The 23,474-nt window shown below is 38.2% G+C and overlaps 1 protein-coding gene across 5 annotated transcripts in view; it reads right to left on the bottom strand.

The window, feature by feature from the left end:
- The window catches only part of CEP112 (centrosomal protein 112), a 153,133-nt gene that overhangs the window by 121,206 nt on the left and 8,453 nt on the right, over positions 1–23,474 (bottom strand). For all 5 annotated transcript variants that reach the window (XM_063409467.1, XM_063409466.1, XM_063409465.1 and 2 more), the window contains exons 6-11: positions 23,311–23,385; positions 15,717–15,764; positions 15,503–15,577; positions 3,924–4,010; positions 1,531–1,630; positions 265–383 (exon numbers count right to left, since the gene is read on the bottom strand). In XM_063409467.1, the coding sequence (XP_063265537.1) occupies positions 265–383; positions 1,531–1,630; positions 3,924–4,010; positions 15,503–15,577; positions 15,717–15,764; positions 23,311–23,385 (504 nt within the window). The remainder of the gene's footprint in view (positions 1–264; positions 384–1,530; positions 1,631–3,923; positions 4,011–15,502; positions 15,578–15,716; positions 15,765–23,310; positions 23,386–23,474) is intronic.

Here is a 23,474-nt window from a genome sequence, read left to right on the forward strand (position 1 = left end):
GTCAGGTCAAACAGAAATAAACACTTCCCTAATACATCCAGAGATTTGCCAGGAGGCCAGCTGAACCCCAGGAACAGGGTGACCAGCTGGGTGCAAAAGCACCAACAAAAAGAGTCTTGATTACTTCAGGAAAAAATAAAATCAGCGCAAAAACCATCCCTAAAACATATTCTGTGTATTTAATTTTTTGAGTGACAAAATGTATTATCCTCCATAAACACTGCAGGAGTCTGTCAAAGGAGGGAAGAATTAATTGTTCATTACCCTTTTCTCCCACTCGTTGTTCAAGGAATCATTGCTTTGCTCACACATCTTCTTCAGCTCCTCAATCTGCTGCTCTTTGGCTTCCCTCACAACTTGGGACTCACGAACAAGGGTCTGAACTGTTAAAAATGGGAGAAAAATAAACAACCATTCAAGACCTTTGGGATTTTTCAGTGTTGGCAATAGATACAATCACTTTATGTCAGTTTTCCAGCTGACCCGGCTTTCTGATGGTTTTTGGCTCTTAAATACTTAATGCATGTGCTGCTTTAAGATGTAGCACTCAGACTCTGTGTCATTACAAGGCGTTCTCTCTTTGTTTACAGAGTATTTCAGAGAGAGTTTTCCTTCCTGAAGGAGTAAATATACATCAGTAAAATTCTGTATAACCTCAAGAAAATAACTATTTTAACCTGATTTCATGAGCATCCTTAGGAGAAAGGTTCTTGTGAAGGTCGAATGTCCAAGATATACATGAAAATGAAGTTCCCCACTTACATTGCAAGTGATGACATCATCATTAATGGAAAAAGCAGGTCCATATTTCACTTTTTTTTTGAGGATTTTCATTACCTGGAACAGTGTGGGCAACTCCAACTGAACGTGTTCCAGCCAAGAGCAACCAGCAGCCCACAGAGAGAAGCCCCAGATCCCTTGTTGGACAAATAAATTCCCCAAGGAGCAGGAAACAAAATACATGGCACACTCTCCCTTTTTGTACATCGATTACCAAACTTCTGTATTATTTTCTAGTGTGGTTTAGTTCATAGTGCAAGTGAACTCCAAGGAATTCTGAAAGAAACTAATATTGAAAAACTGCTGACAAGCCACTCTCAGGGTGAGTTTTGTACTCGTGACACACTCAAGACTGCTCATGTTTGAAATCTCCTGCCGCAACAGTCTCAAAAATAACCCGTTGTGGTTTGATTAAAATGTACTGAATGTATAAAGAAATGAACTTTGAGCCAGGGATTCCAAAAAAAAAAAATTGAAATAAGTGGCCAAAACATTTCAGCGGCATCAAAGAAACTTTTTTTGGTGACGCTCATAAAACCTGTGTAATAGATCACAGGCCTCTTGGAACACTGGGGTTGGAACAGCAGGGACAACTGGACAGGAATCTCAGACTCTAAGGGAAAAAATTAAATCAAGAGCTGCAAATGATGAAGAAAGGGACGTCTGCAGAAGGAACACGCAAGCCCACAGCCACAAGAGAATGCAGGACAATACTGCCACACAGAAGACAACCATGAGGATAAAAATCACCTTTTTTCTCCAGTTTTCTTATTATTTCCTCAGATTCTTTTTGTTTCTTCATGTAGGTGGACTTCAGCACATCTATTTCATCGTTCTTCCTATCCAAAATCTGCAGAGAAAATTCAGAATATTTTAACATAAGTCCAGAACATTCCAAACTACAACCAGTGCACAAATATACCCTGGTCTGCAGGAAGTGCTCTGGTCATGAAGGGCTGAGTGATTGAACCCAAATTCATTTTTCATTGTAAATCATACAACTGCCAAGCCATAAACAAAGGACTGGTTTAGACAAATGTAGGAAAAAGCAGATTAAATAGGAGTTTCATGTTTTAAGGTGAGGGTATTTTGTTTTATTTTAAACCTGGGCAAACCCAGAGTTGTTTTTGTTGAGTTTGGAACTTTCATGGTGCTACTGCTGCAAACAGAAAAGATTTTCATACTTATGTTGCCTAATAGTATTTAAAAGCATCTCAAATTCTCAGCAGATTGAAGAAATATTTAAATAAGTTGGTGAACTTCATCAGAGTCTTTTGTGCTTCACCAATTGAAATTCCTCACATGGATCCCAAGGAACAATGGACTGGAACAGAGCAAGTGTATGAGGGTAACTACACCCACATTTCTGTACAGGCTGAGTCTGGAAAAAAAGAGCTTGAATATTTGCACACTTTGAGATAGTATTTTAATTTAAACTTTGTGTTTAAGATAAAGATTAAAGTCACAGGAATTTTATAACAGTGCCCCAAATCTCTTATCAAACAGAAGCTTTCATCTTAAAACAATATTACTCCATCTGCAATAAACGTTTTGTGTCTTTAAAGATTAATACGACACTATTTAACCTTTTCTAAAATACCCAACGCTATTAAACAACTTCAAAAGACGGAATTCTAACATCAGTTAGGAAGGGATGACAACTCAAGGGATGAGAAAGCATTTAAACTATTCCTTCTTCTCACAAAGCTGTTTCCTTTAGACGCTCAGCTTTGCTCGCTGCTTCTGCTCCAAGGCCTTGAGAACAGATGAGCCAAATATGCACCTGACCAAATATTAACATCCTCTCAGGAGGCTTTGATGTGTCACAGAGTTGTGTCAACCAGTTTCCTCCACGCCTGTGACTCAGTGTGTGGGGAACAAAGCAGAGGCACTGAGCGATGCCGAGCTGGCAGCGGGATCAGGATTCCTGCTCCATCCCCGGGAGCACAGCCCTGCCACGGCACCTCTCAGGCTGTCCTGGTTTAGGACAAAATTAGGGGAAAATCTCCACAACTCCCTCCCCCACCACCGGGTTCGGGAGGAATTTCCTCAGAGGAAAAGTGGAAAAAACTTGTTTATTAAGAAACAACAAAAAAAACACCACTCCCCAACACAAGAAAAACAGTCCGAGATAACAAGAAATGTTTTCAGCAGTCCAAGAGAGGGTGAGCAGTCTCTGCTGGGGAGAAGCCAAAGCTTCTCTCAGGTGCAGACTCCAGGGGGTTTTCCCTTGATGTTCCCAAATCAGGGTCCGAAGCAGGTCCGATGTCTTCAGGGAAGGGAGGAAGGAAAGAAGGGGAAAAGCAAAAGCAGAAAAATGGCAAAAAGCAAGCAAAAAAGCAGAAAGCAAGAGAGCAAAGCCAGCAAAAGCAGCCTAAAGCTAGCAGCAAGCAAGCCAAAAGCAAACAGCCCGGGGAGGGGGAGGGAGTTGTGGAGATTTCCCCCTAATTTTGTCCTAAACCAGGACACAGGCCTTCACCCCAGCTTCAAAACGTGGGATTAAAAGTGACAGTGTGGGCTGGGGTGGGTATAAATCCCAGGAGTGCTGTTATGTGACACAGACAAACCCAGCATAGCCCAGAGAGCTGGTGCTGTGTTAGTGCTGCACAAATTCAGAGCGCATCAACTTGAAAAATGCAGTAAATTAAATAAAGAGGTGTTCGGTGCCTCTGCTCTAAGTGCCAAAACAGAGACAGGACAGCAAGAGCTGCTGCTGGATGAGCCCAAACACATATGATACATCTGTGGGTTTTCCTACTGTTTTATTTTGCATTTTGTTCATGAAAAATTAATTTTGTTCACATTCTTCTCTAACACAAATGTTTTCTCTCAAACAGAAAAAGCACGAGTTTATGATTTCCTACAGAAGTTGTTGTGCTGGTAAAATAGGTTGTCTTGTTCTAACTAACAAACTGCCTTGTATTTTCATCTCCTTTCTGTATCTCCTTCCTAAGTATATGTTACCATAAAATATTCTGCATTCCTCTCAGTTTGTGCCAACTGTTACCTACAATTTGACTTCCACTGAACATTAATTGCAATTGTGAAGAAGTTAAAAAACAACTGATAAATATTTATGATAATCATAGTCTCTATTATTGTTTAATACACTGCTTTTGGGAAGAAATACAAACACTTCTTACCTTTTGAACATCAGCATCGTGCTTCTGTTGTAATTTCAGCTTTTCTTCATGAAATTTACCTTCTACCATTTTCATTTTCATTTCCAGCTTTAAAAGCAAAACAGAATAAATACATAATTTAAATAACGAATAAGTTACACCAATGACCTTTTTATAACTTTTTAATTATTCATTTACATCTTTCAGAAGGCAATGGGAAGTCATCAACAAAGAACTCTTATGAAAAAATCTATATTCAGTTTCTCAACATTTTCATATTTATTTGATACAATTGTTACAAAATACATCATCCTACAACATTTCTTCAGAAAAATGGATTTGTAGGATGTTTTAGTTGGCAATAAACACAACTGCTACTGCCCAGAACAAGCCATCGTCCTTCATTTAAATAAACACTTAGGAATAAAACTTTCATATTTCTCTTAATATACCAAGTTTGGTAAACTCATTTTCATTTCTTCAGGCAGGTGTTACATTTACACAACGTCCTTTAGCCCAGATGCACATTTGTTTTTGTTTGTTTTCTATTATTCATGGAGTTCACATTATAAACACATTTCCTTTTAAAGGTGACTTATGATGGGATTAAGGACTGGATCACTGAAATACATTTCCTGTTCTGCCTGTGTTTGTTCAAAGCTGTACTTGAACCCCTCCAACACAAAAATACATTGCCAATTCTCACTTAGAGTCTAAGTTTCCATCTTTCAAGTATTTTTGAATTGTTTGCATGTTTTCAGTACGACATTAAAGGCGTCTTTGGGACAGCTATGAGAGGAATTTCATACCAAAAGTGACACCTTGAGTTCAGACTCAGGCTGTTCCACTCCTGCTTTTATTGACAGTCCCTGCTCAGAAAGCAAAGAGGACTGAAAAGCTTTTCAGAAAATGGACCCTGATCCCCCTCACTTCAGACAGAGAGGACCAAACCCCCTCCAGGAGATGACTCTAAGTGGTCTTTGGCCAACAGCAAACTTTGTGTTTGACTTTTGGGTGTTCTGGAAGGTGCTGAGGTCTCCCCACCTCAAGGCCGGACACTGCACTCCCATCACCATCCAGACACTTCCAGCTCTCACATTTTGATTTAGCTCATCTCCAAACCTGACTTGTGATCTCCCAACTCACAAACTTCAAAGGAATTGACAGCATTATTCATTCTGCCTTTATTTTCCATGCCCTTGACTAATCAAAAGTTGCCATTCAAGCATGAGTCTTTATCTCACACAGACCAACTCTAAACACAGCACAAATTATTCATTTTTCAGATGACTCATTTGTCTCACAGGTTTGTTGGGACTTGAAAACATCACAATGTTATTGTAACTTCAAAACATGAGCTAGAAAAATCCAACTCAGCTCAAAAATGCTGTGCAGGAAACAGAAGGCTCCTCAAGAAGTCAAAAGAGAAGGAAGAGCAGAAAATGGTTTCATTTTCTGAACTCATCAACTGATAGCCAACAACCCAACAACCACTTATTACACCACAGATAAAGCAATCCATCTCCCAACTGTTTGCACATAGTCTTATGCAAATTAATGAAGGAGGAAAAAAAAAAGTAAGGTTGACAATTAATCCAAAGAAAATAAATCATATTCTCAGCTGTCAGCCAACCCTTTTATCATCCCAAAATAAGCATCATGATAAAAATGCATCTTCTATTCATGAAATCTACGCATATGTATATATGAAAAGAAATATATGCATGTATTGCTGCAACAAAGTGACATTATAGAAGAAAATCTTAGTACCAGGTGATGAATAAGTGTTGGTTTAATAAAAAGAGCACAGTAATCCATTTCCAGATAGACAGCTTGTGAACATGCCATACATAAATATGAAGGTCTCGTAAAAACACAAATACCAGGAAATAAACATGAAAGAAACTCCAATCTACTTGAATTGCATTAAAAGCTTATGAATGACTGAGGTACAGCTACTGAATCCACACAAATTACATTTAAAACTCATTAATAATATCAGAATGTCTGGGCTGATGGAAATAAATCTTTGGTGGTTTGTATCAGCTGAGAGCTGGTCTAGGTTTTATTATTCTGTACACTGAAATAATACAAAAATAAACCAAAATTGAGAATTTCACTTGGGTTAAAGATGGACACACATATTTTCAAGTGCTGGTGATTGTTCTCAGGCACAGGATGTTTTCCCCCAGGCTGACAACAGAACTCCCTGTACTTGAAGCTGGTTCCCACTTCTCATTAATCTTCCCCTTAGCACCACCCTTGCACTTGCACCAGTTCCTATCAATTTTAGCTCATTAATTCATTACACCACTTCCACCAGAACAGCCACCTCTTAAAATGTCAGGTTTGGGACTGCTTTCCAAAAAGGAGAGTAATTGCAACCAAACAAGTGGGAAAAATGTGTCCAAGATACAGAAATCAGCACTTAATATATGCAATAACAAAGTAGATCTCTTTTCCTCTGAATATTAGGGGAAAATAATGAAAACATAAATCACAAAGACCATCTCCTCATCAGGTGAGGGCTGAAAAGGGGACACCTTGAAAAGCACTCAAGGTCCTCAACTTAATAAACTTAATAAACTTAATTAATTTTCAGCACCCCAAGCACTCTTCTGCCCTATCCACATCATCCACAACTTTCCTAATTTTATCTCTACATACAAAGAAATGTGAGAGATCCCATATTAAAGTGTCTGAAATTCAATAGTTGATGTGCACATGAAGTTTCAGCTGGTGTTGAGAGGAAAGCTGTATTTGGTCTAAGTAATTGGTAAAAAAAAAATTAAAAATCTCCAACAGCGTTGAAATTTTGTAATGGCCCATGGTTCCAACCCCACATGTATCTTCATCACAACTTCTGGAAGTGTTAATTTGAGCATTTGCTGTAAAAATAATGATATATTGGTTTAAAAATCCTACACTCAATTTCTCGAGCGGAAAACTGCTGGAGAAGCCAGAACACATGAGGACAACACCACGGCGTCCTGTGGCAAAGCCTGGAGGGCTGGTTTCATTTCCAAATCAGCTTTTTGACCCACCCTCTCTCTGAGGCAGACTCCCAACCTCACCGCGTACGTCGATAAAATATTGAGTCGTGTAAACACATTTTGTGCAGTGATCTCATGGAGGCTGGGGTGGAAGCAAAAGGGCTCAGCTCTCCCCAGCTGGGAGTGAAATGCCTCCCCTTCCATTTGAAAGCTGAAACACATCATTAAATACTAATTTCAATCAAGGAGTTTCTTTCAAATTAAAGCCACACCAAAGCAAGGTGGAGTTTGTCCCAATTTCCCGTGGAACAGCTCTAGGTAACTGCATGTGCTGCTCTTCCATGCACTGCTCTCTGCACTGCAGCTTGACTTAATTTATTAAACATATATTAAGAAACAAAATAACCTACAGCAGTACCAAAAACCTTCACAAGTTTTAGAGAAACCAGATAAAACCAACTTTTTTAAGTCGTTCACTTTGTTAAACGCAATTTACGGCTCTCGTGCTCGTTGGTTTTAATATCTTTTATCACCAGTTAAGAGGCAGCAGAGAATAATAAATTTATGGCATGTTACCATTCAGACAAGGAAAAAAAAAATGTAGATATTTAGCTATAGTTGGGAAGTTTGCAACTATGTATGAAACGCAGCCATTGCTGTTGGCTGAACATCATTCCTTTGGATTTCTGTCATTGTTTATCCTCCTCACAAAGAGAATGAGGCAATTAAACCCTAAGGCCATGTAAACAATACTGATGTCAAACATCTGTGCTGTCCCTGTTATTTAAAGCCATGAAGGGTGGTAGCAACAGAGCTGCTTTTATGTGCCTAGTCACACTTTCTTCCTCATTTAAAAAAACAAAACACCACCAAAACCAGAAATAGTTACCTGAAAATGGGGTTTGGGGTATCACAGTCCTGATGCCATAGGAACATTTAATAACCATCAGGTTTAAAGTGTCAGAGTCTAATGTGCAACTGTCATAAATCTGCAGGGGAAAAAGTGATCTCTCCTTTTTTCATGACAGAGGACAAACATTCATCTTGTCCCCATTTACAGAAATTTGTCGGAATATCGAAATACCCGATTTAAAAGCAAATCAAGAAGTGGGTTAGCAATATGAATCCCTGAATTCCTGCCCACTTGTCTTCATTCCAGGGCTCACCCTCAGGCCAGGGGGACATCTCAGAGCTTTAACATCCATCAGGTTGGGGCTTTTGGCTATTTGACAAAACAGAACTTGTTGCTTGCCAGTTTTGTTTTTTTTTTTTTCCAAGCCTATGAATATATGGGGGAGGGAGGGAGGAAGCGAGGAAGGGGGAGAAGGATGTAAACAATAAATGAGAACTTCAAAGTAAGAACTAACAATGCAGAACAATGACTTGTATATCTTACAGTACACGACAAAAGTTATTTGTCTTGGTGTTCTGCAGCTGCTAAAAGGAATCAGTGCACAGCACACAAAGCTTTGATATTTCCACAGAAGAAAAAGGTTTCTCAAAAAATATCAACAAACAACTCAAACTTTCTACTGGATTGTGCTTACTTAATTTTCACATGCAGGGTTAAAATAATAAATATTGATAATTTATACAGTGTTTTAAACCATACAGGAAGGCCAAGACAGAAGAGACTGAATTTGCAAAACAGTCAAGATTTATTATAAATACACGCTGACTTCAGACTAAGGTAATTTGGAACAGTGTATTTCATTTCATCATTAACAAGCTGTCTGATCTCATTGTGTTATTTCTGTATCACACTGTACCCTCAAAAATTTTTAAGACTAGCTTTGAGGTATAGTAATACTTTCCACATTTTACAAAAAAGACCCAGAGTATTTAAAAGAAAATCACTGGTGGGAAAAACAGGAAAAAAATTATATTTCATAACAATGTATTTGAAGAGAATTTTCTACAGTAAATGTACATTTTAATCATATTGGAACCAAACTTCCATTTTCAAATGGAATAGCTGAGAACTCTGCACTCAGTTTATAGGATGTGGAAAAAACACTGTCCACTTTCCATTTCAGAAAATAAACAGATTTATAACTACATTTTGAAACAGTACATCATTAAGCACTCCAGTTACAGCATTGAATATCAGCAATGTTTTTATCCAATGCAATGACTAAGGTGAAATCAGTGTCTTGGAAAGTCTCTGTTACAAAGAGCTCAGGAAACCAGAGATAGACTGAAATAAAAACAGCATCAAACAAGTGGAACAGGCAGAAATTAGAATGTAAAAAGGCCCTTTATAAACATGGCATTTTGCCCAGATTCAGAGGTCCCTCCACAAAAGTCCATGTTTATGATCTGAACTGGATTATTTGACCTAACAAACATTTATAATTCCCACCACATATCTCTACCCTTCTTTGTATCTTTACTCTTTAAAAACAATACAAATGCTACTTCCAGTTGCAATATTTTCACACATTACTCTTTAATGGAAAACGAGATATTTCCTTAATTAAAAAATTAATACAACATTCTTATAGCCCCTAAAAATTCAAGGTTTTGTGCTAAATCAAATCTTACCAGCTTCCCCCATCAAGAAAAATCTGATTTTTTAAATGGCACTGAAATTGATACACATTTGCTTGATACAGAAAAATAACTGAATGGACAATTGTTCTTATTCATATGTAAATGTAATTAGGGTCTTTCAAGAGAGAACTATGTATTTATTTTTCAGGGATTTCCATGTTGGGAGTGGTGGGAAGAGAGAGAAATCATCCAGCTCTGTACCCCAACAACTGTAATACCTGGAAAAGGTATTTGTGCTCTAAAGGATGTTTCCTCTGGCCAATAAACATAAAATGGATATTAGCATCTCAACACACCGTTTTACAGCTTTATTTAACATGTTATTTATTTTATGTTATTTAACAGCTTTATTGGCAGGGTCCCACTCCCACGTGGAATAAATGTCTGCCACCAGTGGGAGACACTGACATCAGCAAGGACCAAAAAAAATTCAGTGTATGTTCAGAAATTAAGAAGGCCACTGCAGTATTAAATGCAATTTCATAAAAGGCAGCTCAAAAATGCAACAAGGTGTATTTTCAGTTGTCAGCACTGAGAAGTGAACCCAGCAGAATCTGTGAGCACGCAGGAATCACAGAGATTTCAGAGGGATTTAGTGAAATATAATGGAAGGTACCACTTGAGAATTTCATGGAATTCTGCACAGTGCCCGGTCCACTGAAAGAGTCTGAATCCACTGAGTCACTAAGACTGATTTTTTCCTCCCAGTGTTATTCCTCTCTTTTTTTATGCTGTATTTTAGCACCTACTGAACTTTTATACTCAAGATCTCCTAAACGAGTCCCTAAAACTGCACTCCCACCTTTCCACCAGTGCAACATGTAGCAACAACAGTGTACAGCACCTACTTTTTCTAGTCAATGCCTTTTCTCCCTTAAAAATCAGCATCTATACTTGAAAAAACAAAAAAAAAAATCAAACTTTCTTCCTCTTTTTTTTTTTAGGAGAGAGACACTTTGAGGTAGAGATTAATCATGCAGCAAAAGATTAATTCCCAGCTGCTTGGCAACCATCTGGACATTCTACTGGTTAAAACACTAGTTTGAATTGCTAACCTACCCCTTTGATCTTTCTCAATGTCTCCAGTCCATATGTGCAATAATTAAAGACATAGTTCAGAAAGTATTGCAAAAAAAAAAAAAAAAAAATAACTGTCCATGTACATCTAGATCTCCACAACCAGCCTGACTGGTATCAGGAATTATAAATCAGCAGCCAATTTATGAAAACATGTCTCATCTTGACATCCACTGCGTGTCTCACACCAGTCTAGCAATAAAATAAGGTTTGGGGTTTATCACATTACATTCTGAAGAGTTATCAAAGCAAGGCAGGATGTGACTTCCTCACCAGGAACACAATGGACAACTTGCACATGTTTTTGGGAGCAGGACATTAATCAGGCAGGAATTATGTTAGCAGCAGTCAGGATTGCTGTGATTTTAAATATGAACAAACAGATTCCTGCTCAGGACGATTACTCAGTGGTGAGAATCAGTTTACAATTGGATTCTCTGTATAAATCACACCCTGCATTCAAAACAGACACAGGGCTTGTGGAGAAAAGGAGAAAATTCAAATGAACCAGAAAATAGTTGCTGTCACTGCCTGGAATATTTTCAAGGGGAAATGGAGCAACGTTTTCAGAAGCAAGTTGTCATAAGAAAAAAAGTTGCAGAAAGGTGAAAATCAGAATAAAAACCATAATTATGTCATATCTGCCTTTTCTTGCCCCGTCATATGGGCCACACTTGTGTGAACAGTAAGTGACACACGTTCTTACATTTTAACAAGAACATTCACCAGAATTAAAAACCTTAACAATCTTTACCCTTGGAAATCAGCAGGACATCTATGAGCAGAAGTATGGCTTGGACAGTCCCCAGAGAACAGGATGACAAAAAGGGGAACAGCAAAGGAAGAGAAGTGGAAGAACAGAAGGATAATAAGAAAAAAATTCCAATGCACGAAGTTCCAGTTATTGTAAGACTCAGGTTTTTTGAGATCCACTCAACAAGTTCATCAAAACCACTCTGTTGCTGTTATTAAAAAGCACTAACAGCCCCAGCACACCTAGAGGAGGTTCCCTGAGCTATATCCAGCTCTCCTGATTCCATCCACAGATGTTTATATATCCATATATATCCATCCACCAAGATTTAAACCCTAGAGACACACACAGACATCAGCACACACTTTAAATTCAATACATTACACAAGAGAACAATGCTGATGTATTTTGTTACCATCCTTGGAAGATACGAGAAAAAATATTTCGTTTCAACGACAAAAAATATAAAATTCATGACGTAGCTAAAGAAAGGCACAATAATGTTAATTTTACAGTGGTTTAATTACCAAAGTCCTTGTTTTAGGATGCTGTCTCCATATTGAGTTTATTTATTGCTCCTATTTGGCATGAATTTCATAGATTTAAAAACTTCACTATGGAACAGGGCAATTAAGAGGAAGAAATCAAACCCAGCAGGACAATGCCCACTGATCACCATCTCCTAATTGCAGGGACTCTTATCTTCAAATACTCTTCCCTTTCTCTTTTCCATGCTAACACCAGCCAGTGTTATTCACTCTCCCTCCCGAGTTTTACAGCTTTCTTTCCTCCCTGCATTCCTTCCCCTACATTCTCTGGATGGTCCCTCTTGGGGGAAATCCATATCACAGCCCTCATGCAATTTGCTCTGTTTCAAGCTATAATCTCCTGCCAGATAAGTGAGAAGCACAGTAAATCTGCTGCTTTCAACACCTTCAATCCACAGCCCTTTTAGCCAGACCACGACTGAACTATATCAGCACTGCAGATTTTATCTCCACATAAATATATCGCTAGATCCCAACACTTCTGGTGCAGTAAAACCATATAAATGGCTTGATGATCTTTATAAACAAAATTTGTGTCACGCAGTAAAAGGGAGTGCTCATTCCCAAAATAAAAGGAGAAAAACAGAAATAAAGATTACAAAGATGAAGGTCCTAACTAGCTTTTTAAAAAGGCTGCATCCTTCAAGATAAGACTTCTTGCATCATAAACCCATAAAACATTCTTCATTTTCCATCTTACTTCTGGTCCTGGATGCAAGAAGATGTATTTTCAGGGGGAAAAAAAGTCTTTTTCCCATTCTCTATGTTCCCTGTTATCTTACAGCACCTATCTCATCTCTCCTTTTCCTCTGGTGCTCTTCCTCCTTCCCTAGCCATGATAAACTGGTGGAAGCATCCCCCAGGTGTTCTGGGTGCCTTCCCCAGCTGCAGGATATTCAGTCTGGGCTGCTTCAGAACACAAGAGGCTGGAAAAGCACCAGTGGCTCCAGTATCCAAAGGCTTTATCACTGGATTCCCAAAATTCCAAATAGAGGAGTGACAGGAGCACGGTGATAAACTCAACAAAAACGTTGGAAACACTCAATGTTCTCTGTTAGCTCACACAGATGACACTTCACAATTTATTGCATAAAGCATCGAGCTTGCCAGTTTGTCTGAAATATAAATAAATTAAGAGCCAGTATACAACTCAGTACAAATTTACTCCAGGTATAACCTTCAACTGAAAAGGGAGAATTTTTTTCCAATATGCCTCTGATTTGTTTAGATTTCTTTGGTTGAGATAAGATAAATATCTTTGCTTACAAAATAATAAAACAGAAGCAAATTGAGAAAAATGCTAAGAATAAATAAGACTGACAAAAGGAAAAATTGAGAAAGTGAGCTTCTTTAAAGAAACACTAAAATGTCTGGAAGTGCTATATCAGATAAACCAGTTTTTGAGAGAGGTTCAAAGAAATCAGTTTATTAACATAGCTGATTTTATTTTCTCATTCCAGAAGAATTCCAAACCTGTATCTTAGCAATGGTACTGAAATCTGTTTTTCTGAAAAAGCACAAATCAGACTTTTCCTTTCCCCCTGCTTTGCCCCATGGAGCTCTGGGTGACACAGGATGGCCAGAGGTGACGTTCAAAGGGACATTTTCCCTTTTTCTCAAGACAGGCCAATCACCCCATCTGTCGTGCTCTGCTGTCCTGCTGAACACGGATTTATTCCTGTTGGGCTGCCTCTCCCTTGTTCAAACCCCTGATTTTTCAGTAATGACCATTTCCCAAATGGTTTAATCCATGTCAGAAGTATTTGGGGAAGCGCTGACTAAAAGCCGCTGCCTGATGACATCGGCGTTCTGGCAGGGCTGTGATGTGGTTATCACTGCTCACGGCCATGTGTTCAGCATTACAGACTCTAAACAGGTGCAGGAATGCTTTATGAACAAAGGTCTAAAGGTTAAAAGCAAAAAAACCCCACAGTTATCCTATTTTATGTTCTCCCCTTGTACTACAAAGAGGTTGAAAACAGTTAAAGGTTCCCCCGGACCCTTTTGTACAGCACCATTTCTCTGTTAATACATTCACATTCTATAAATGAAAAGGACTTTATTCCTAATTGAGCTTCACAAACAAAATCAGATGAAAACACATTTAAGTTTTCTCGTTAATAGCACACACATGGTGATTGTGAAACACTGTCTGTAACCTTTCCAGTTCAAACCAGCCCACAGTCGAGCACCATTAGCAAAAAGTCCTGGATTTTTTACTGTGTGGCTTAGAGGATTTTTCCACTGAACCAGCAAAGTATTAGCTGGGTATTTTATGTAGCTCCTTGGCATGCATTCCTGTTCATTTCATTTGAAAATATTGTTTAAATGACAACATTGTGCTTTCAATTTATTTATTTCTTGGGCTGTTTTCACATCTTATGAAACCCTGCCTCATCGTGAGGCACTGGTGGTTGGAACCAGTCAATACAAAAGAACAGTCAAGAGCAGGGCAGAGAAAGTGAGAGGCATGTGGAGTGTGCAGCTGCTTTTTGAGCATCCATTGAGGCAGCAGGTAGCACCAGAAAACATTTTATACACGTTATTTTATGAACTGAAGGATCTGCCAACTAATTTTACCCTCCTCTGTATTCTCTGCTAAATTTCTGCATATTGTTGGAGCTCTAGTGCACTTCATAACTGAGGGGAGGGTGACCATCTCCTGTTGATGTCTCAAAAATAATTAAATATTATGAAAGATGTGTAGTGTTTTCTGAAGATGTTTTCTGAATTGTCACAAAAGTAACTTCAGGACTTCAGTTCCAATCCACTAAGGGAATGGAAGAGTATTTTCCTGCTTTGCTGATGATGCCCTTTCCTCCCCAATGCAGACATATTTGGGGTACTTTGTGGGTTTAGGTCCTTCTGGATAGTGGGAACGATGTAATTATGTCTCAATTTTCCAAGAGCATATGGCTGAAATCAGAAATTTTAAGGACAAACAGAGCAGAGTGCTGGATTTGGATTCTGTTTTTTGGTTGGTTTTTTTATGATTGGCTGGTTGGGTTTGGGGTTCTATTAATAGTTTTTCTAATGCACCTTGAGTTTCCTTTTCTGCCCATTAATGCACTGTCTTTCAAAAAAAGAAATGTGTTAAATAAAATGAGAAGCTTGTGACAAAATATCTCAGGCACTCACTTCCTCAAAGCAAGAAAAAGGTGAAAATTAGCAGAAAATTTTACTTTTCCACATATTCAAAGCAAAAAAACATAGTGTGAGAGAATTAAGGCAAGCTTGGACAGTAATCTCAGGAAGTCACAATGTTACAAAGAAGTAAAATAAAACCCCGTATGACCAAAAGAGGATTGGAGCTCAATGAGGCAAATGCAAAAATAATGTAGATCTTATCACAAACAAGGTCAAAATCTGCTCATTTTGGAAGGTATATAGAAAGTAAACAAAAGTCCTCACTAAATCAAAGGTTTCACGGCCTCTATTAAAAGGTAATTTGGAAAATTCCTAGAATTCAAACTTCCCTCCACTAAAAATCCTTTCAAAGGACAGGTAAATGTGTTCAGAAAGTCTTTTCTAGTCCCTAAATAAATAGGAAATCCATGAAATATTTAATGACAAGCCCTGTCAATTCAGCAAATTTCTCTTCCATGAGATTTTCTGCTACTATAACTTCCTTGTTAATGCCCAATTCCCAAGGAAAATGCCTTAAAAGAACCCTACCTCCTTCTCCGGCGTTCGGAGCGCGTGGTGGTGCCGAGAGGGGCTGCTCTGCCCAAGGCCAATTTTAGGTGTCATCTATTGAAGAAAGAGTTCAAAACAACCCATGAAGTCAAAACCAGCAAATCCAAGTACAATCCATCTTGAGCAGCTATTAAAAATAACATTAAAAGGTTTGTTTGCCCTTCTGAAATATCAAGGGAATATCAATACCTACCACAGTCATTGGCACCCGTTTTTCTCGCAGGTACCTGGGGTTTTCTAACTGAAAAACAAGGCAGAGAAAAACCAGCAGGTCAACATTGTCTGATTTAGTCCAAGAAATCATAACTAAACTATATTTAGCACAGGAACTGCATCACTCAAAGAATCCTAGGTAAGATTTTAACAAGCCTGAAATGTTGTAGAAACATGAAATCTTCCTAAGAGATTTGGCTGGAAATCTAGTCAGCAATTTTGATAATGTAAATGGACCAAAAATTGCACTTTTTCCCCTCCCAACTCTTATGGCTGTAAAAATTCCATCAGTGCATATTATAAAAATATTTGGCAGCTACATACATAAGCTTATGCAAAAGATTTCCAACTTTATTGGCTAAATTCCCATTGAAATCAGTATAAAGCTACAATATGCTTACAGATTATACTGATTAAAATCTAGTGCTTTTGAAAAATTACAGTTGGGTGCCTTGAAACTATAGCCACACATGTAAGTTATAGAGACAAAGCATAAGGAAATAATTCATTAACATGGCTGTATAATTAAAACTGCTCTCTTAATCACTATTTTTAAACACTGGATACAAAGCATTGTTCCCAACCCACTTCCTCTATCAGTCAGCTCTATCTTTCTCATTTTCTCAGATGATGAGGCTCAAACATCACATCACAGAGAAAGCAGAATGCCCAAAAAAAGCTTTCAAGGGTATAATCTTGTAAAATGTGGCAGTGAGATTTGGAATATGAATGAGATTGCAACACACATTAAAAAAAAAAGAAAATGTTGTAGGATTAGGTTGATCTACGAGGCATGGCAAATATATCAAATGCTTGCACTTTCTGCAGTAGTATGAAATAAATTTGTGTGTTGAATTTATCAGTGGAAAAGAGGCTTAATCCCTCTGAAATTTCAATTTGATACAGCGTTATTCATTTCCTGTCCCAAAAGGTGATGTTGGATTTCTGTCTGGTGTTGAGTTGTCATATTTCACCCAGGAGTTGTTGCAGATACTCACATTTAATACATACATTTAATTTCAATGAATGGTATTATCCAAATTTTTAATACATTAGCTGAAAGCATCAGGAAATCAATAATTCAACAATAACCTATTTATTGTCAGGGAGTTTACCAAAACAATTAAACTAAACTTTCTTTCATACAAAGTATCCTGTGTTGGAATCATCCAGTGAATGAAGGAATCTTGGATGCACTCACTGCCACAAAATGAGGAATTTTGGACATAGAAGAGATTGTGAGGAGAGGAATACAGGAGTGGGACCAGTCTGGAGCACCAACCACAGGACATTCAGTGGAGGGGAAGGAAAAGCAAATCAAGAGAGAGGGGAAATAAAAGGTAAAGAAATTCCACACTGGAAAAACCGTGGAGATTTTCTTTGTCCGACACATTTGTACCTGCAATAGGATTTTCCACCTGCATTTTACTGGTATTATACTGGTATTATACTGCTCCTGCCACCCCAATTTGGCCACTTCCCCATGCAGCCCACACTCCTGATCATCCCCAGGGCTGAAGGTGTTTGCCAGAAGCTCAAGGTACTCCCCAGTTTGGCATCAGTGGGAGCACTGGAAGCCTTCACCAATACCTGGTAGAACCTGGAGAAGGCTGCAGAGCCACATTCCAAAGGCTTAATTATTTCCCAAAGCCCCGTCTCTCATGCAGAATCACCCTTTACTTTGGCTTTTTTAAAAGCTAAAAATTGTTGTAAATATTTCCAATTAATTAAAATCCTTTATCTGCCCATGACATTCAGCTGTTTGCAGCCTTCACTTTAAAACCAAGCTGAAAAGCTTAGGTACATCCTACTTGTTTATGGGAAAGAAGGAAAATGTGTCTCTAATAGTTTGTAGGGCCCAAGTCTTGCATTTTTTGATTTTGTAACAGCAGCCATATGTGCTTTGAAGTTAAATGTTCCCACTTTGTTACTTGTTGTGGATTATATCCACTTAAACTGATCTGTAAACATTTAATGCCTCAACATTCATTCTTTTCATGCTGGTCTTCTGCAAAACTTCTTGTTCTCCAAATTAGACCACATTAAAGAAGGGAATATCACAATAAAGAACGCCCCAAAAAAGAAAAAAAAAAAGTCTATTTATGAGAAACATGCAAATTTAAAAATAATAAGCAAAAGGTCAAAGACAAGCCAAAATACATATGTATGAAACTGAAGGACTGCCATGAGAAGAGCAGTAAATCACAGGCTTTTTTAAGAGTATGAACCAAATAAATGTCATCATGAAAGACATCTTTATTTGAACTAGAACTGAACTGTAATTTGTAAATACCACTTCTTAACAGAAATGGTATTTTGAATCTCTTTGTAGAAAAGATTTTGGATTCTCCTGTTAGGCAGTCTGACAAGAAATCATGTTTCAATTTGTGAGGAGAGCAATGGTCACCTTCTCCTTAACCAGAGCTGTGAAGGTGTTGGGTGAACAGATCCTCATGAAGAAATCCCCATCACCTAACAGGGATCACCTACTTCATTAAAATATATATATGTTCTTAAATTGAAAAAAGAGTATTGCAGAAATGTACATAAAAATAAAATTCCAAAACTGTATTTCAGGCAAATTAGGTGTAATTTGTAAATTCAGTATTTTCAATTTCTATTTATTTTACTAACACCTAAAGCAGTCAAAACTAAATATTTATGAGTTATACAATTTTAAAGGTATCAATGAGAGTAATGAGTGAAGCACTGAAAAAAGTTGAAATGTTTTCCCCAATAAGCAAGGACAATGCAGGAAAAGCACAATTTTGAGCTTTAAGTACTTCCACAAGTCTCATCCTCATCAATTACATTCCATCCCTCAGGCTGCAAATATTGTCCAGGCTTTCTGTCTGTGCACCATATCCCAGTGCAGAAACTCCCACCAAAGCTTTGCTCTTCTGCTCATAAATACCACAAAAATGACAACACTGGTTCCAAACTGCCCCTCCAGTGTCCATTTCCACTCTTTGGGAGATGCTCATCCAGGGCTGGTTATCTGCAATAATGCCCAACTGCAGCCTGTGCCAGTCCACTCACAGAATATTGTAAATATTAAATTCAGGGAACAAAACCCCCCCACGTGCATCTGCAGGCTCAGTGCGCATTCCCCCCTAAGCTTCATCAAAGACAAAACGGGATTGTTTTCAAAACAAGGATGGCAAAAACACACATGAAAGAGTTAAGAACACTTAAGACTTTGAAATGGTAAACAACTAAACTGAACCTTGCCCTAAATTCTTACTTTAATCTACCAAACCCAGCCAGCCAGCATGTTCCCTACAGAAATAACTGCTGAGTAGCTTCAGGAAATTTGAGTAAGGACATTCTTATCTAACATCATAATTTGTAGGGAAGTTCACTTTAATGCTGCTGCTGCAGTCTTAGTGGAAGGACATTAAAGCACACGAAGACTGTTTGTCAGCATGGAAGTGGAATTTATTTTTTGAAGTCACAACACCACTTGGAGTTCACTGTGGGAAAGTTTTTCCAGCACTGCTGCCCTCCAAGGCCACAACATATACAGTAGGTATGTTTATAGTAAGCAGCCAGACTGGGAAACCAAACAAAAGATAATCAAATGGCTTGTGCAGAAATGGTTGAGCTTAACTAGACTGGAAAGACACAGGCAGATGTGAGCCAAGCACACAGAGCAGGCACAGCATCCACTGCTGCAGCCTCCCAGGAATTCCCAACGCTCCAGCCATTTAACCCTGTGCTACAACTCTTTTCTCCAAGGAAGGAGAACGGAACACAGGCACCAAACTCTGAATTTCTTTGCTCTCAGTCTTCTCAAACCTTTATTAGGCAATAACATTTCCCAGGATAAATTCTTCTGGGCAAGACTGAGCATCCAGTCAGTCTCACATCACGTCTGGTAAAGGCTAAAGAGTTAATTCTTGTCCTGGCTGAATTCCAGTGATGAAAAATGGTGTTCTCCCTGATTAAAAAGCCCTTTGCTGTTTCCCCAGGGTACAATCTCTTTGTGTGCCTTCAGCCTAAAATGATGTGCTGAATTTCCTGGGATGTTTGAAAGAGATGCTTTGTCACACCTAAAATTGGCTACAATTCGGTGACAAATGAAACTGCATCACGAAATAGAGAGTGAGAGACAGGCAGGTGAGGTAAGAATGTGCAGGGGTCTAATTCATTGCTGTTCCTTTACGTAACTTTAATTTTCTTATCCAAAAATTATGTTTGTCTACAATCTAAAAAGCTCAGCTAAAGAGGAAAAAAGAAAAGGAAAAAAAGGGGCAGTTTAATTCCATTATCCAACGAGGTGCTTTTCCTGACACTACACATCTTTCACAATATTTAATTATTTTTGAGACATCAACAGGAGATGGTCACCCTCCCCTCAGTTATGAAGTGCACTAGAGCTCCAACAATATGCAGAAATTTATTTTCAGCTGTTGATGAAAGAAGAGCACAGAATCACAGGAAAGTCTGGGCTGGAAAGAACCTTAATCTCATTCCCCTAGCCCAGGTGACTTTTGTTATATTCTAAAATGGATGAAGAATGGCAAAGAACGTTCAAAGTAACAACATGACCAAAGGTTATTGGTATTTATTTGTCTCAGCTCCTGGCTCTGAAACTTCTCCCTTCCAACAGCCACCCAAAAGGATTTCTAATTTTCTACATTGCAAATGCAATTTAGAAATGTAGAAATTCAAGGCATGAACACCTGATAAAGGACAGACCCCACACCAGTTTAGATAAAAGTCAATACAGGCTATGAAAAACATATTTTGTAATGTATGTAAAATGAGTGTAAATTAGTATTTCATGTATGAAAGGCTAATTTATCACAATCAAAACTCAACTTTTTTTCCCAACATTTACTCATGCCTGATTAGAATCTAAAGAACTTGAATGATAAAATGTTTGATAAGGATAATCAGGAATGCTGCAAGGAACAGGGGAAAATTCTTTTATGACTCACAAGAAGTAACAATATCAGCCAAGTAACACAACAGATTTACTTCTCCTATAGGAAAGGTTATTATTAAGAACAAATATCTGAAGCCTCCAAATTAGACTGTTAAGCTTTGACCTCTCAACTTAGCAGAGAAATCATAAAAGCATTTCCCAAAACTTTTCACAATATTTTTAATAATAACATTAAAAAAAAAATCTCAATCACTGATGTAGGTATATCATAAAAACTGAACACACATCCAGAACATGACCTTAAAAATACAAGAGCTTTGAAGGAGAGGCAATTTAGAATACATTAAAGAAGCAGGAAGCTGAAAGATAACAGTAAAAAATAAATTACTAATTTATAAGTGGTCATTTCAGTCCAGACAGGCCCAAGCTGGAGCAGTGAGGGCTCAGCAGCACCTCACAGCTGGAAGACACCGGGGTTGTCTCACCATGTGTGTACCTAGCTGGGTATTTGCAGGTTCTTGGATAAAAGTATGGTCTCCATATAAACTTGCCCAAAATGCTTCCTAAAATTACAGATTCTGACTGAGAAAAATCCTTGAATAAACACTTGTATAACCAAAAATGACCAAGGAAAGTTTGAAAACCTTTCTGACAACTCTTCCTCAGCCCAGGCAGCTCGAAGTGAAAGCTCTTCTGTATCTCCTTTCCTAAATTCCCCCACTACTGAACTATTTTTTGGGTCAAGTGTCCTCTGTATCTGAGGTGGGATCAGTGTAAATAAAGTTTCCCAGATGGTTTGCAAGTGGGAGTAGCAATTAAAGGACAGCAAGATGTTCCCGTGGCAAATCAAATGCTTGCAAGTCACAGCAGCCACATCTGACACTCAAACCTGACAGATTCCAAGGCGCTGTGATCGTTTAGTGGGATTTTTTTATTTTCAGCAATGCCATATTCTTGAAGTGTGACACTGCACTTCAAACTTGCTGACCCTTTCAGAAGCCACCGGAGGCCGTGATCCACAGCAGGGAAACGCTGCTCAGCACAGCCCCTCGCAGACCTCTCCTTTACAACCTCCAATCCTCTTTGTCAGGTAACTCCCAACAAGTCTTATCAGGCAATCAAAGTCTCTCATGAGCGACTTCTTTAATTACCATCCCTGGAGAGGAGACTTGAAAAACTGATTTATGTGCCACGGTAGCCAATTTGTTATCCAAGGGAGCTCCCGTATCAGCAGAGGATCATCACAGTTTAATAACCAGCCATTATCAACACAACGTGATTGCAAACTGGAATTTCAATTAGGGAAAGAAATAAAATACAAATAAAGCAACAGAGATAAGAGATAAGCAGGCAGGCAGATTGACGCTGATATAATAATGCAGGCTATAAAGAGATCCTTTGTCAGCATCAGTTGGTGTAATTTGTAAAATGGCCGTGAGCAAGTTTTTCCCCTTAAAGCAGCTTTAAAAGCTCAAGGTATTACAGCTTTCTGCTCATATCATCCACTGGATAAATACAAAATACAAGCCTAAATATCCAAAATCTGCAAGTGACTGCTTGCACCTTTGTTTGCTGACACTTTCACCCATCCCCACCCTCACCTTGGCTGGAAAAAGCAAGAGAAACACCAAGGACAGAAAACCATAAAGATTCTCCATTATCATTTCTGATTGCACTGAAGAGAACTTGGCCATCCATGAAAAACCTGGAGTGCAAGAGGGAAGATTTTTAAATGCTGTCATATCCCTCTGGACTGACAGTAGTGTAGGAAAAATGAGGGTCATTTGGCAGTTGACTAAAATGACCTGAAAATACGTGATTATTTTTCAAAAAACAAGGCTGAACTATTTTGTTAAACTCGCTCTCATCACTCCTAACTTTGCTGCAACTCTGTGAGATTCCAACCTGTGACAACAAGCACAAAATGAGGAAGAAAAGACAGAAGAAACCTCCCTGTTAAAATCAAAGTTAATAAAACTAAATTGCTACAAGGATATTAATCCTAATGAAATAGGTTAAAGATTTGGTGGTACAAGTGGAAGGGGTTACAAAAAAGACAAAACAACACAATAGAATAAACACATTAAAATACAGCTACAGAGAAGAGGAACTTCATTGTCACCTTAGAACTATCGTGGGCTGATACCACAGAAAATACACCCAAGGGAATAAAGTCTTATAAGAGTAGCAAATTTGAATTATTAGAAGGGCAAGAAAGAGGTGAACACACAGAAAAGCCTCCTGAACACTTTCAAAAGGAGGCACACTGACCAGAAAAAAATGAGTTCTATTAGTGGCTTGCAAATTCTGTATTGGTTAAAAAAAATAAACACAGAAAGCCAAGCTCTTCTTTCATTTATACAAGTATAAATAAAAAATGTTACAGAATCATCGAGAATTAGTCTGAATTTCTACCAGAGTAAGACTCTTGGTTTTGACCAGCAGCCCTTATTTTGCCTAATTTATGAGTGACCATATTAAATGTGTGAAGATTATTATTACTTAAAACTTGAACATTTTCTTCTCATACATTCATAAATAACCTTTCTAAGCCTTAGCAACTCATTTCTAAAAGACTGATTCCCACATGAAGCTTTGCTGGCTAAGCTCTGAAAGCAAACTGCATTACTGACAAGTTCCCAGTGCAAGTTAATAAATAAGTAAAGTACTCAGTTCATTTTACCCCAAGATTCCAACTATTGAGTCGTGCTTCGAGGTCATCATCATCCAATGAAAAGTTTCTTTTGTGTTGATCGTCCTGGTACATAAAAAAAGTCAAAGAAAATATCAGAATTGCAGGCAAATACATAATTTAGAATTAAGTTTCTCATTGACTCGGCCATAGCT

Source organism: Prinia subflava, chromosome 12 (genome assembly GCF_021018805.1).
Source record: "Prinia subflava isolate CZ2003 ecotype Zambia chromosome 12, Cam_Psub_1.2, whole genome shotgun sequence".
In the NCBI taxonomy this organism is placed as follows: Eukaryota; Metazoa; Chordata; class Aves; order Passeriformes; family Cisticolidae; genus Prinia; species Prinia subflava.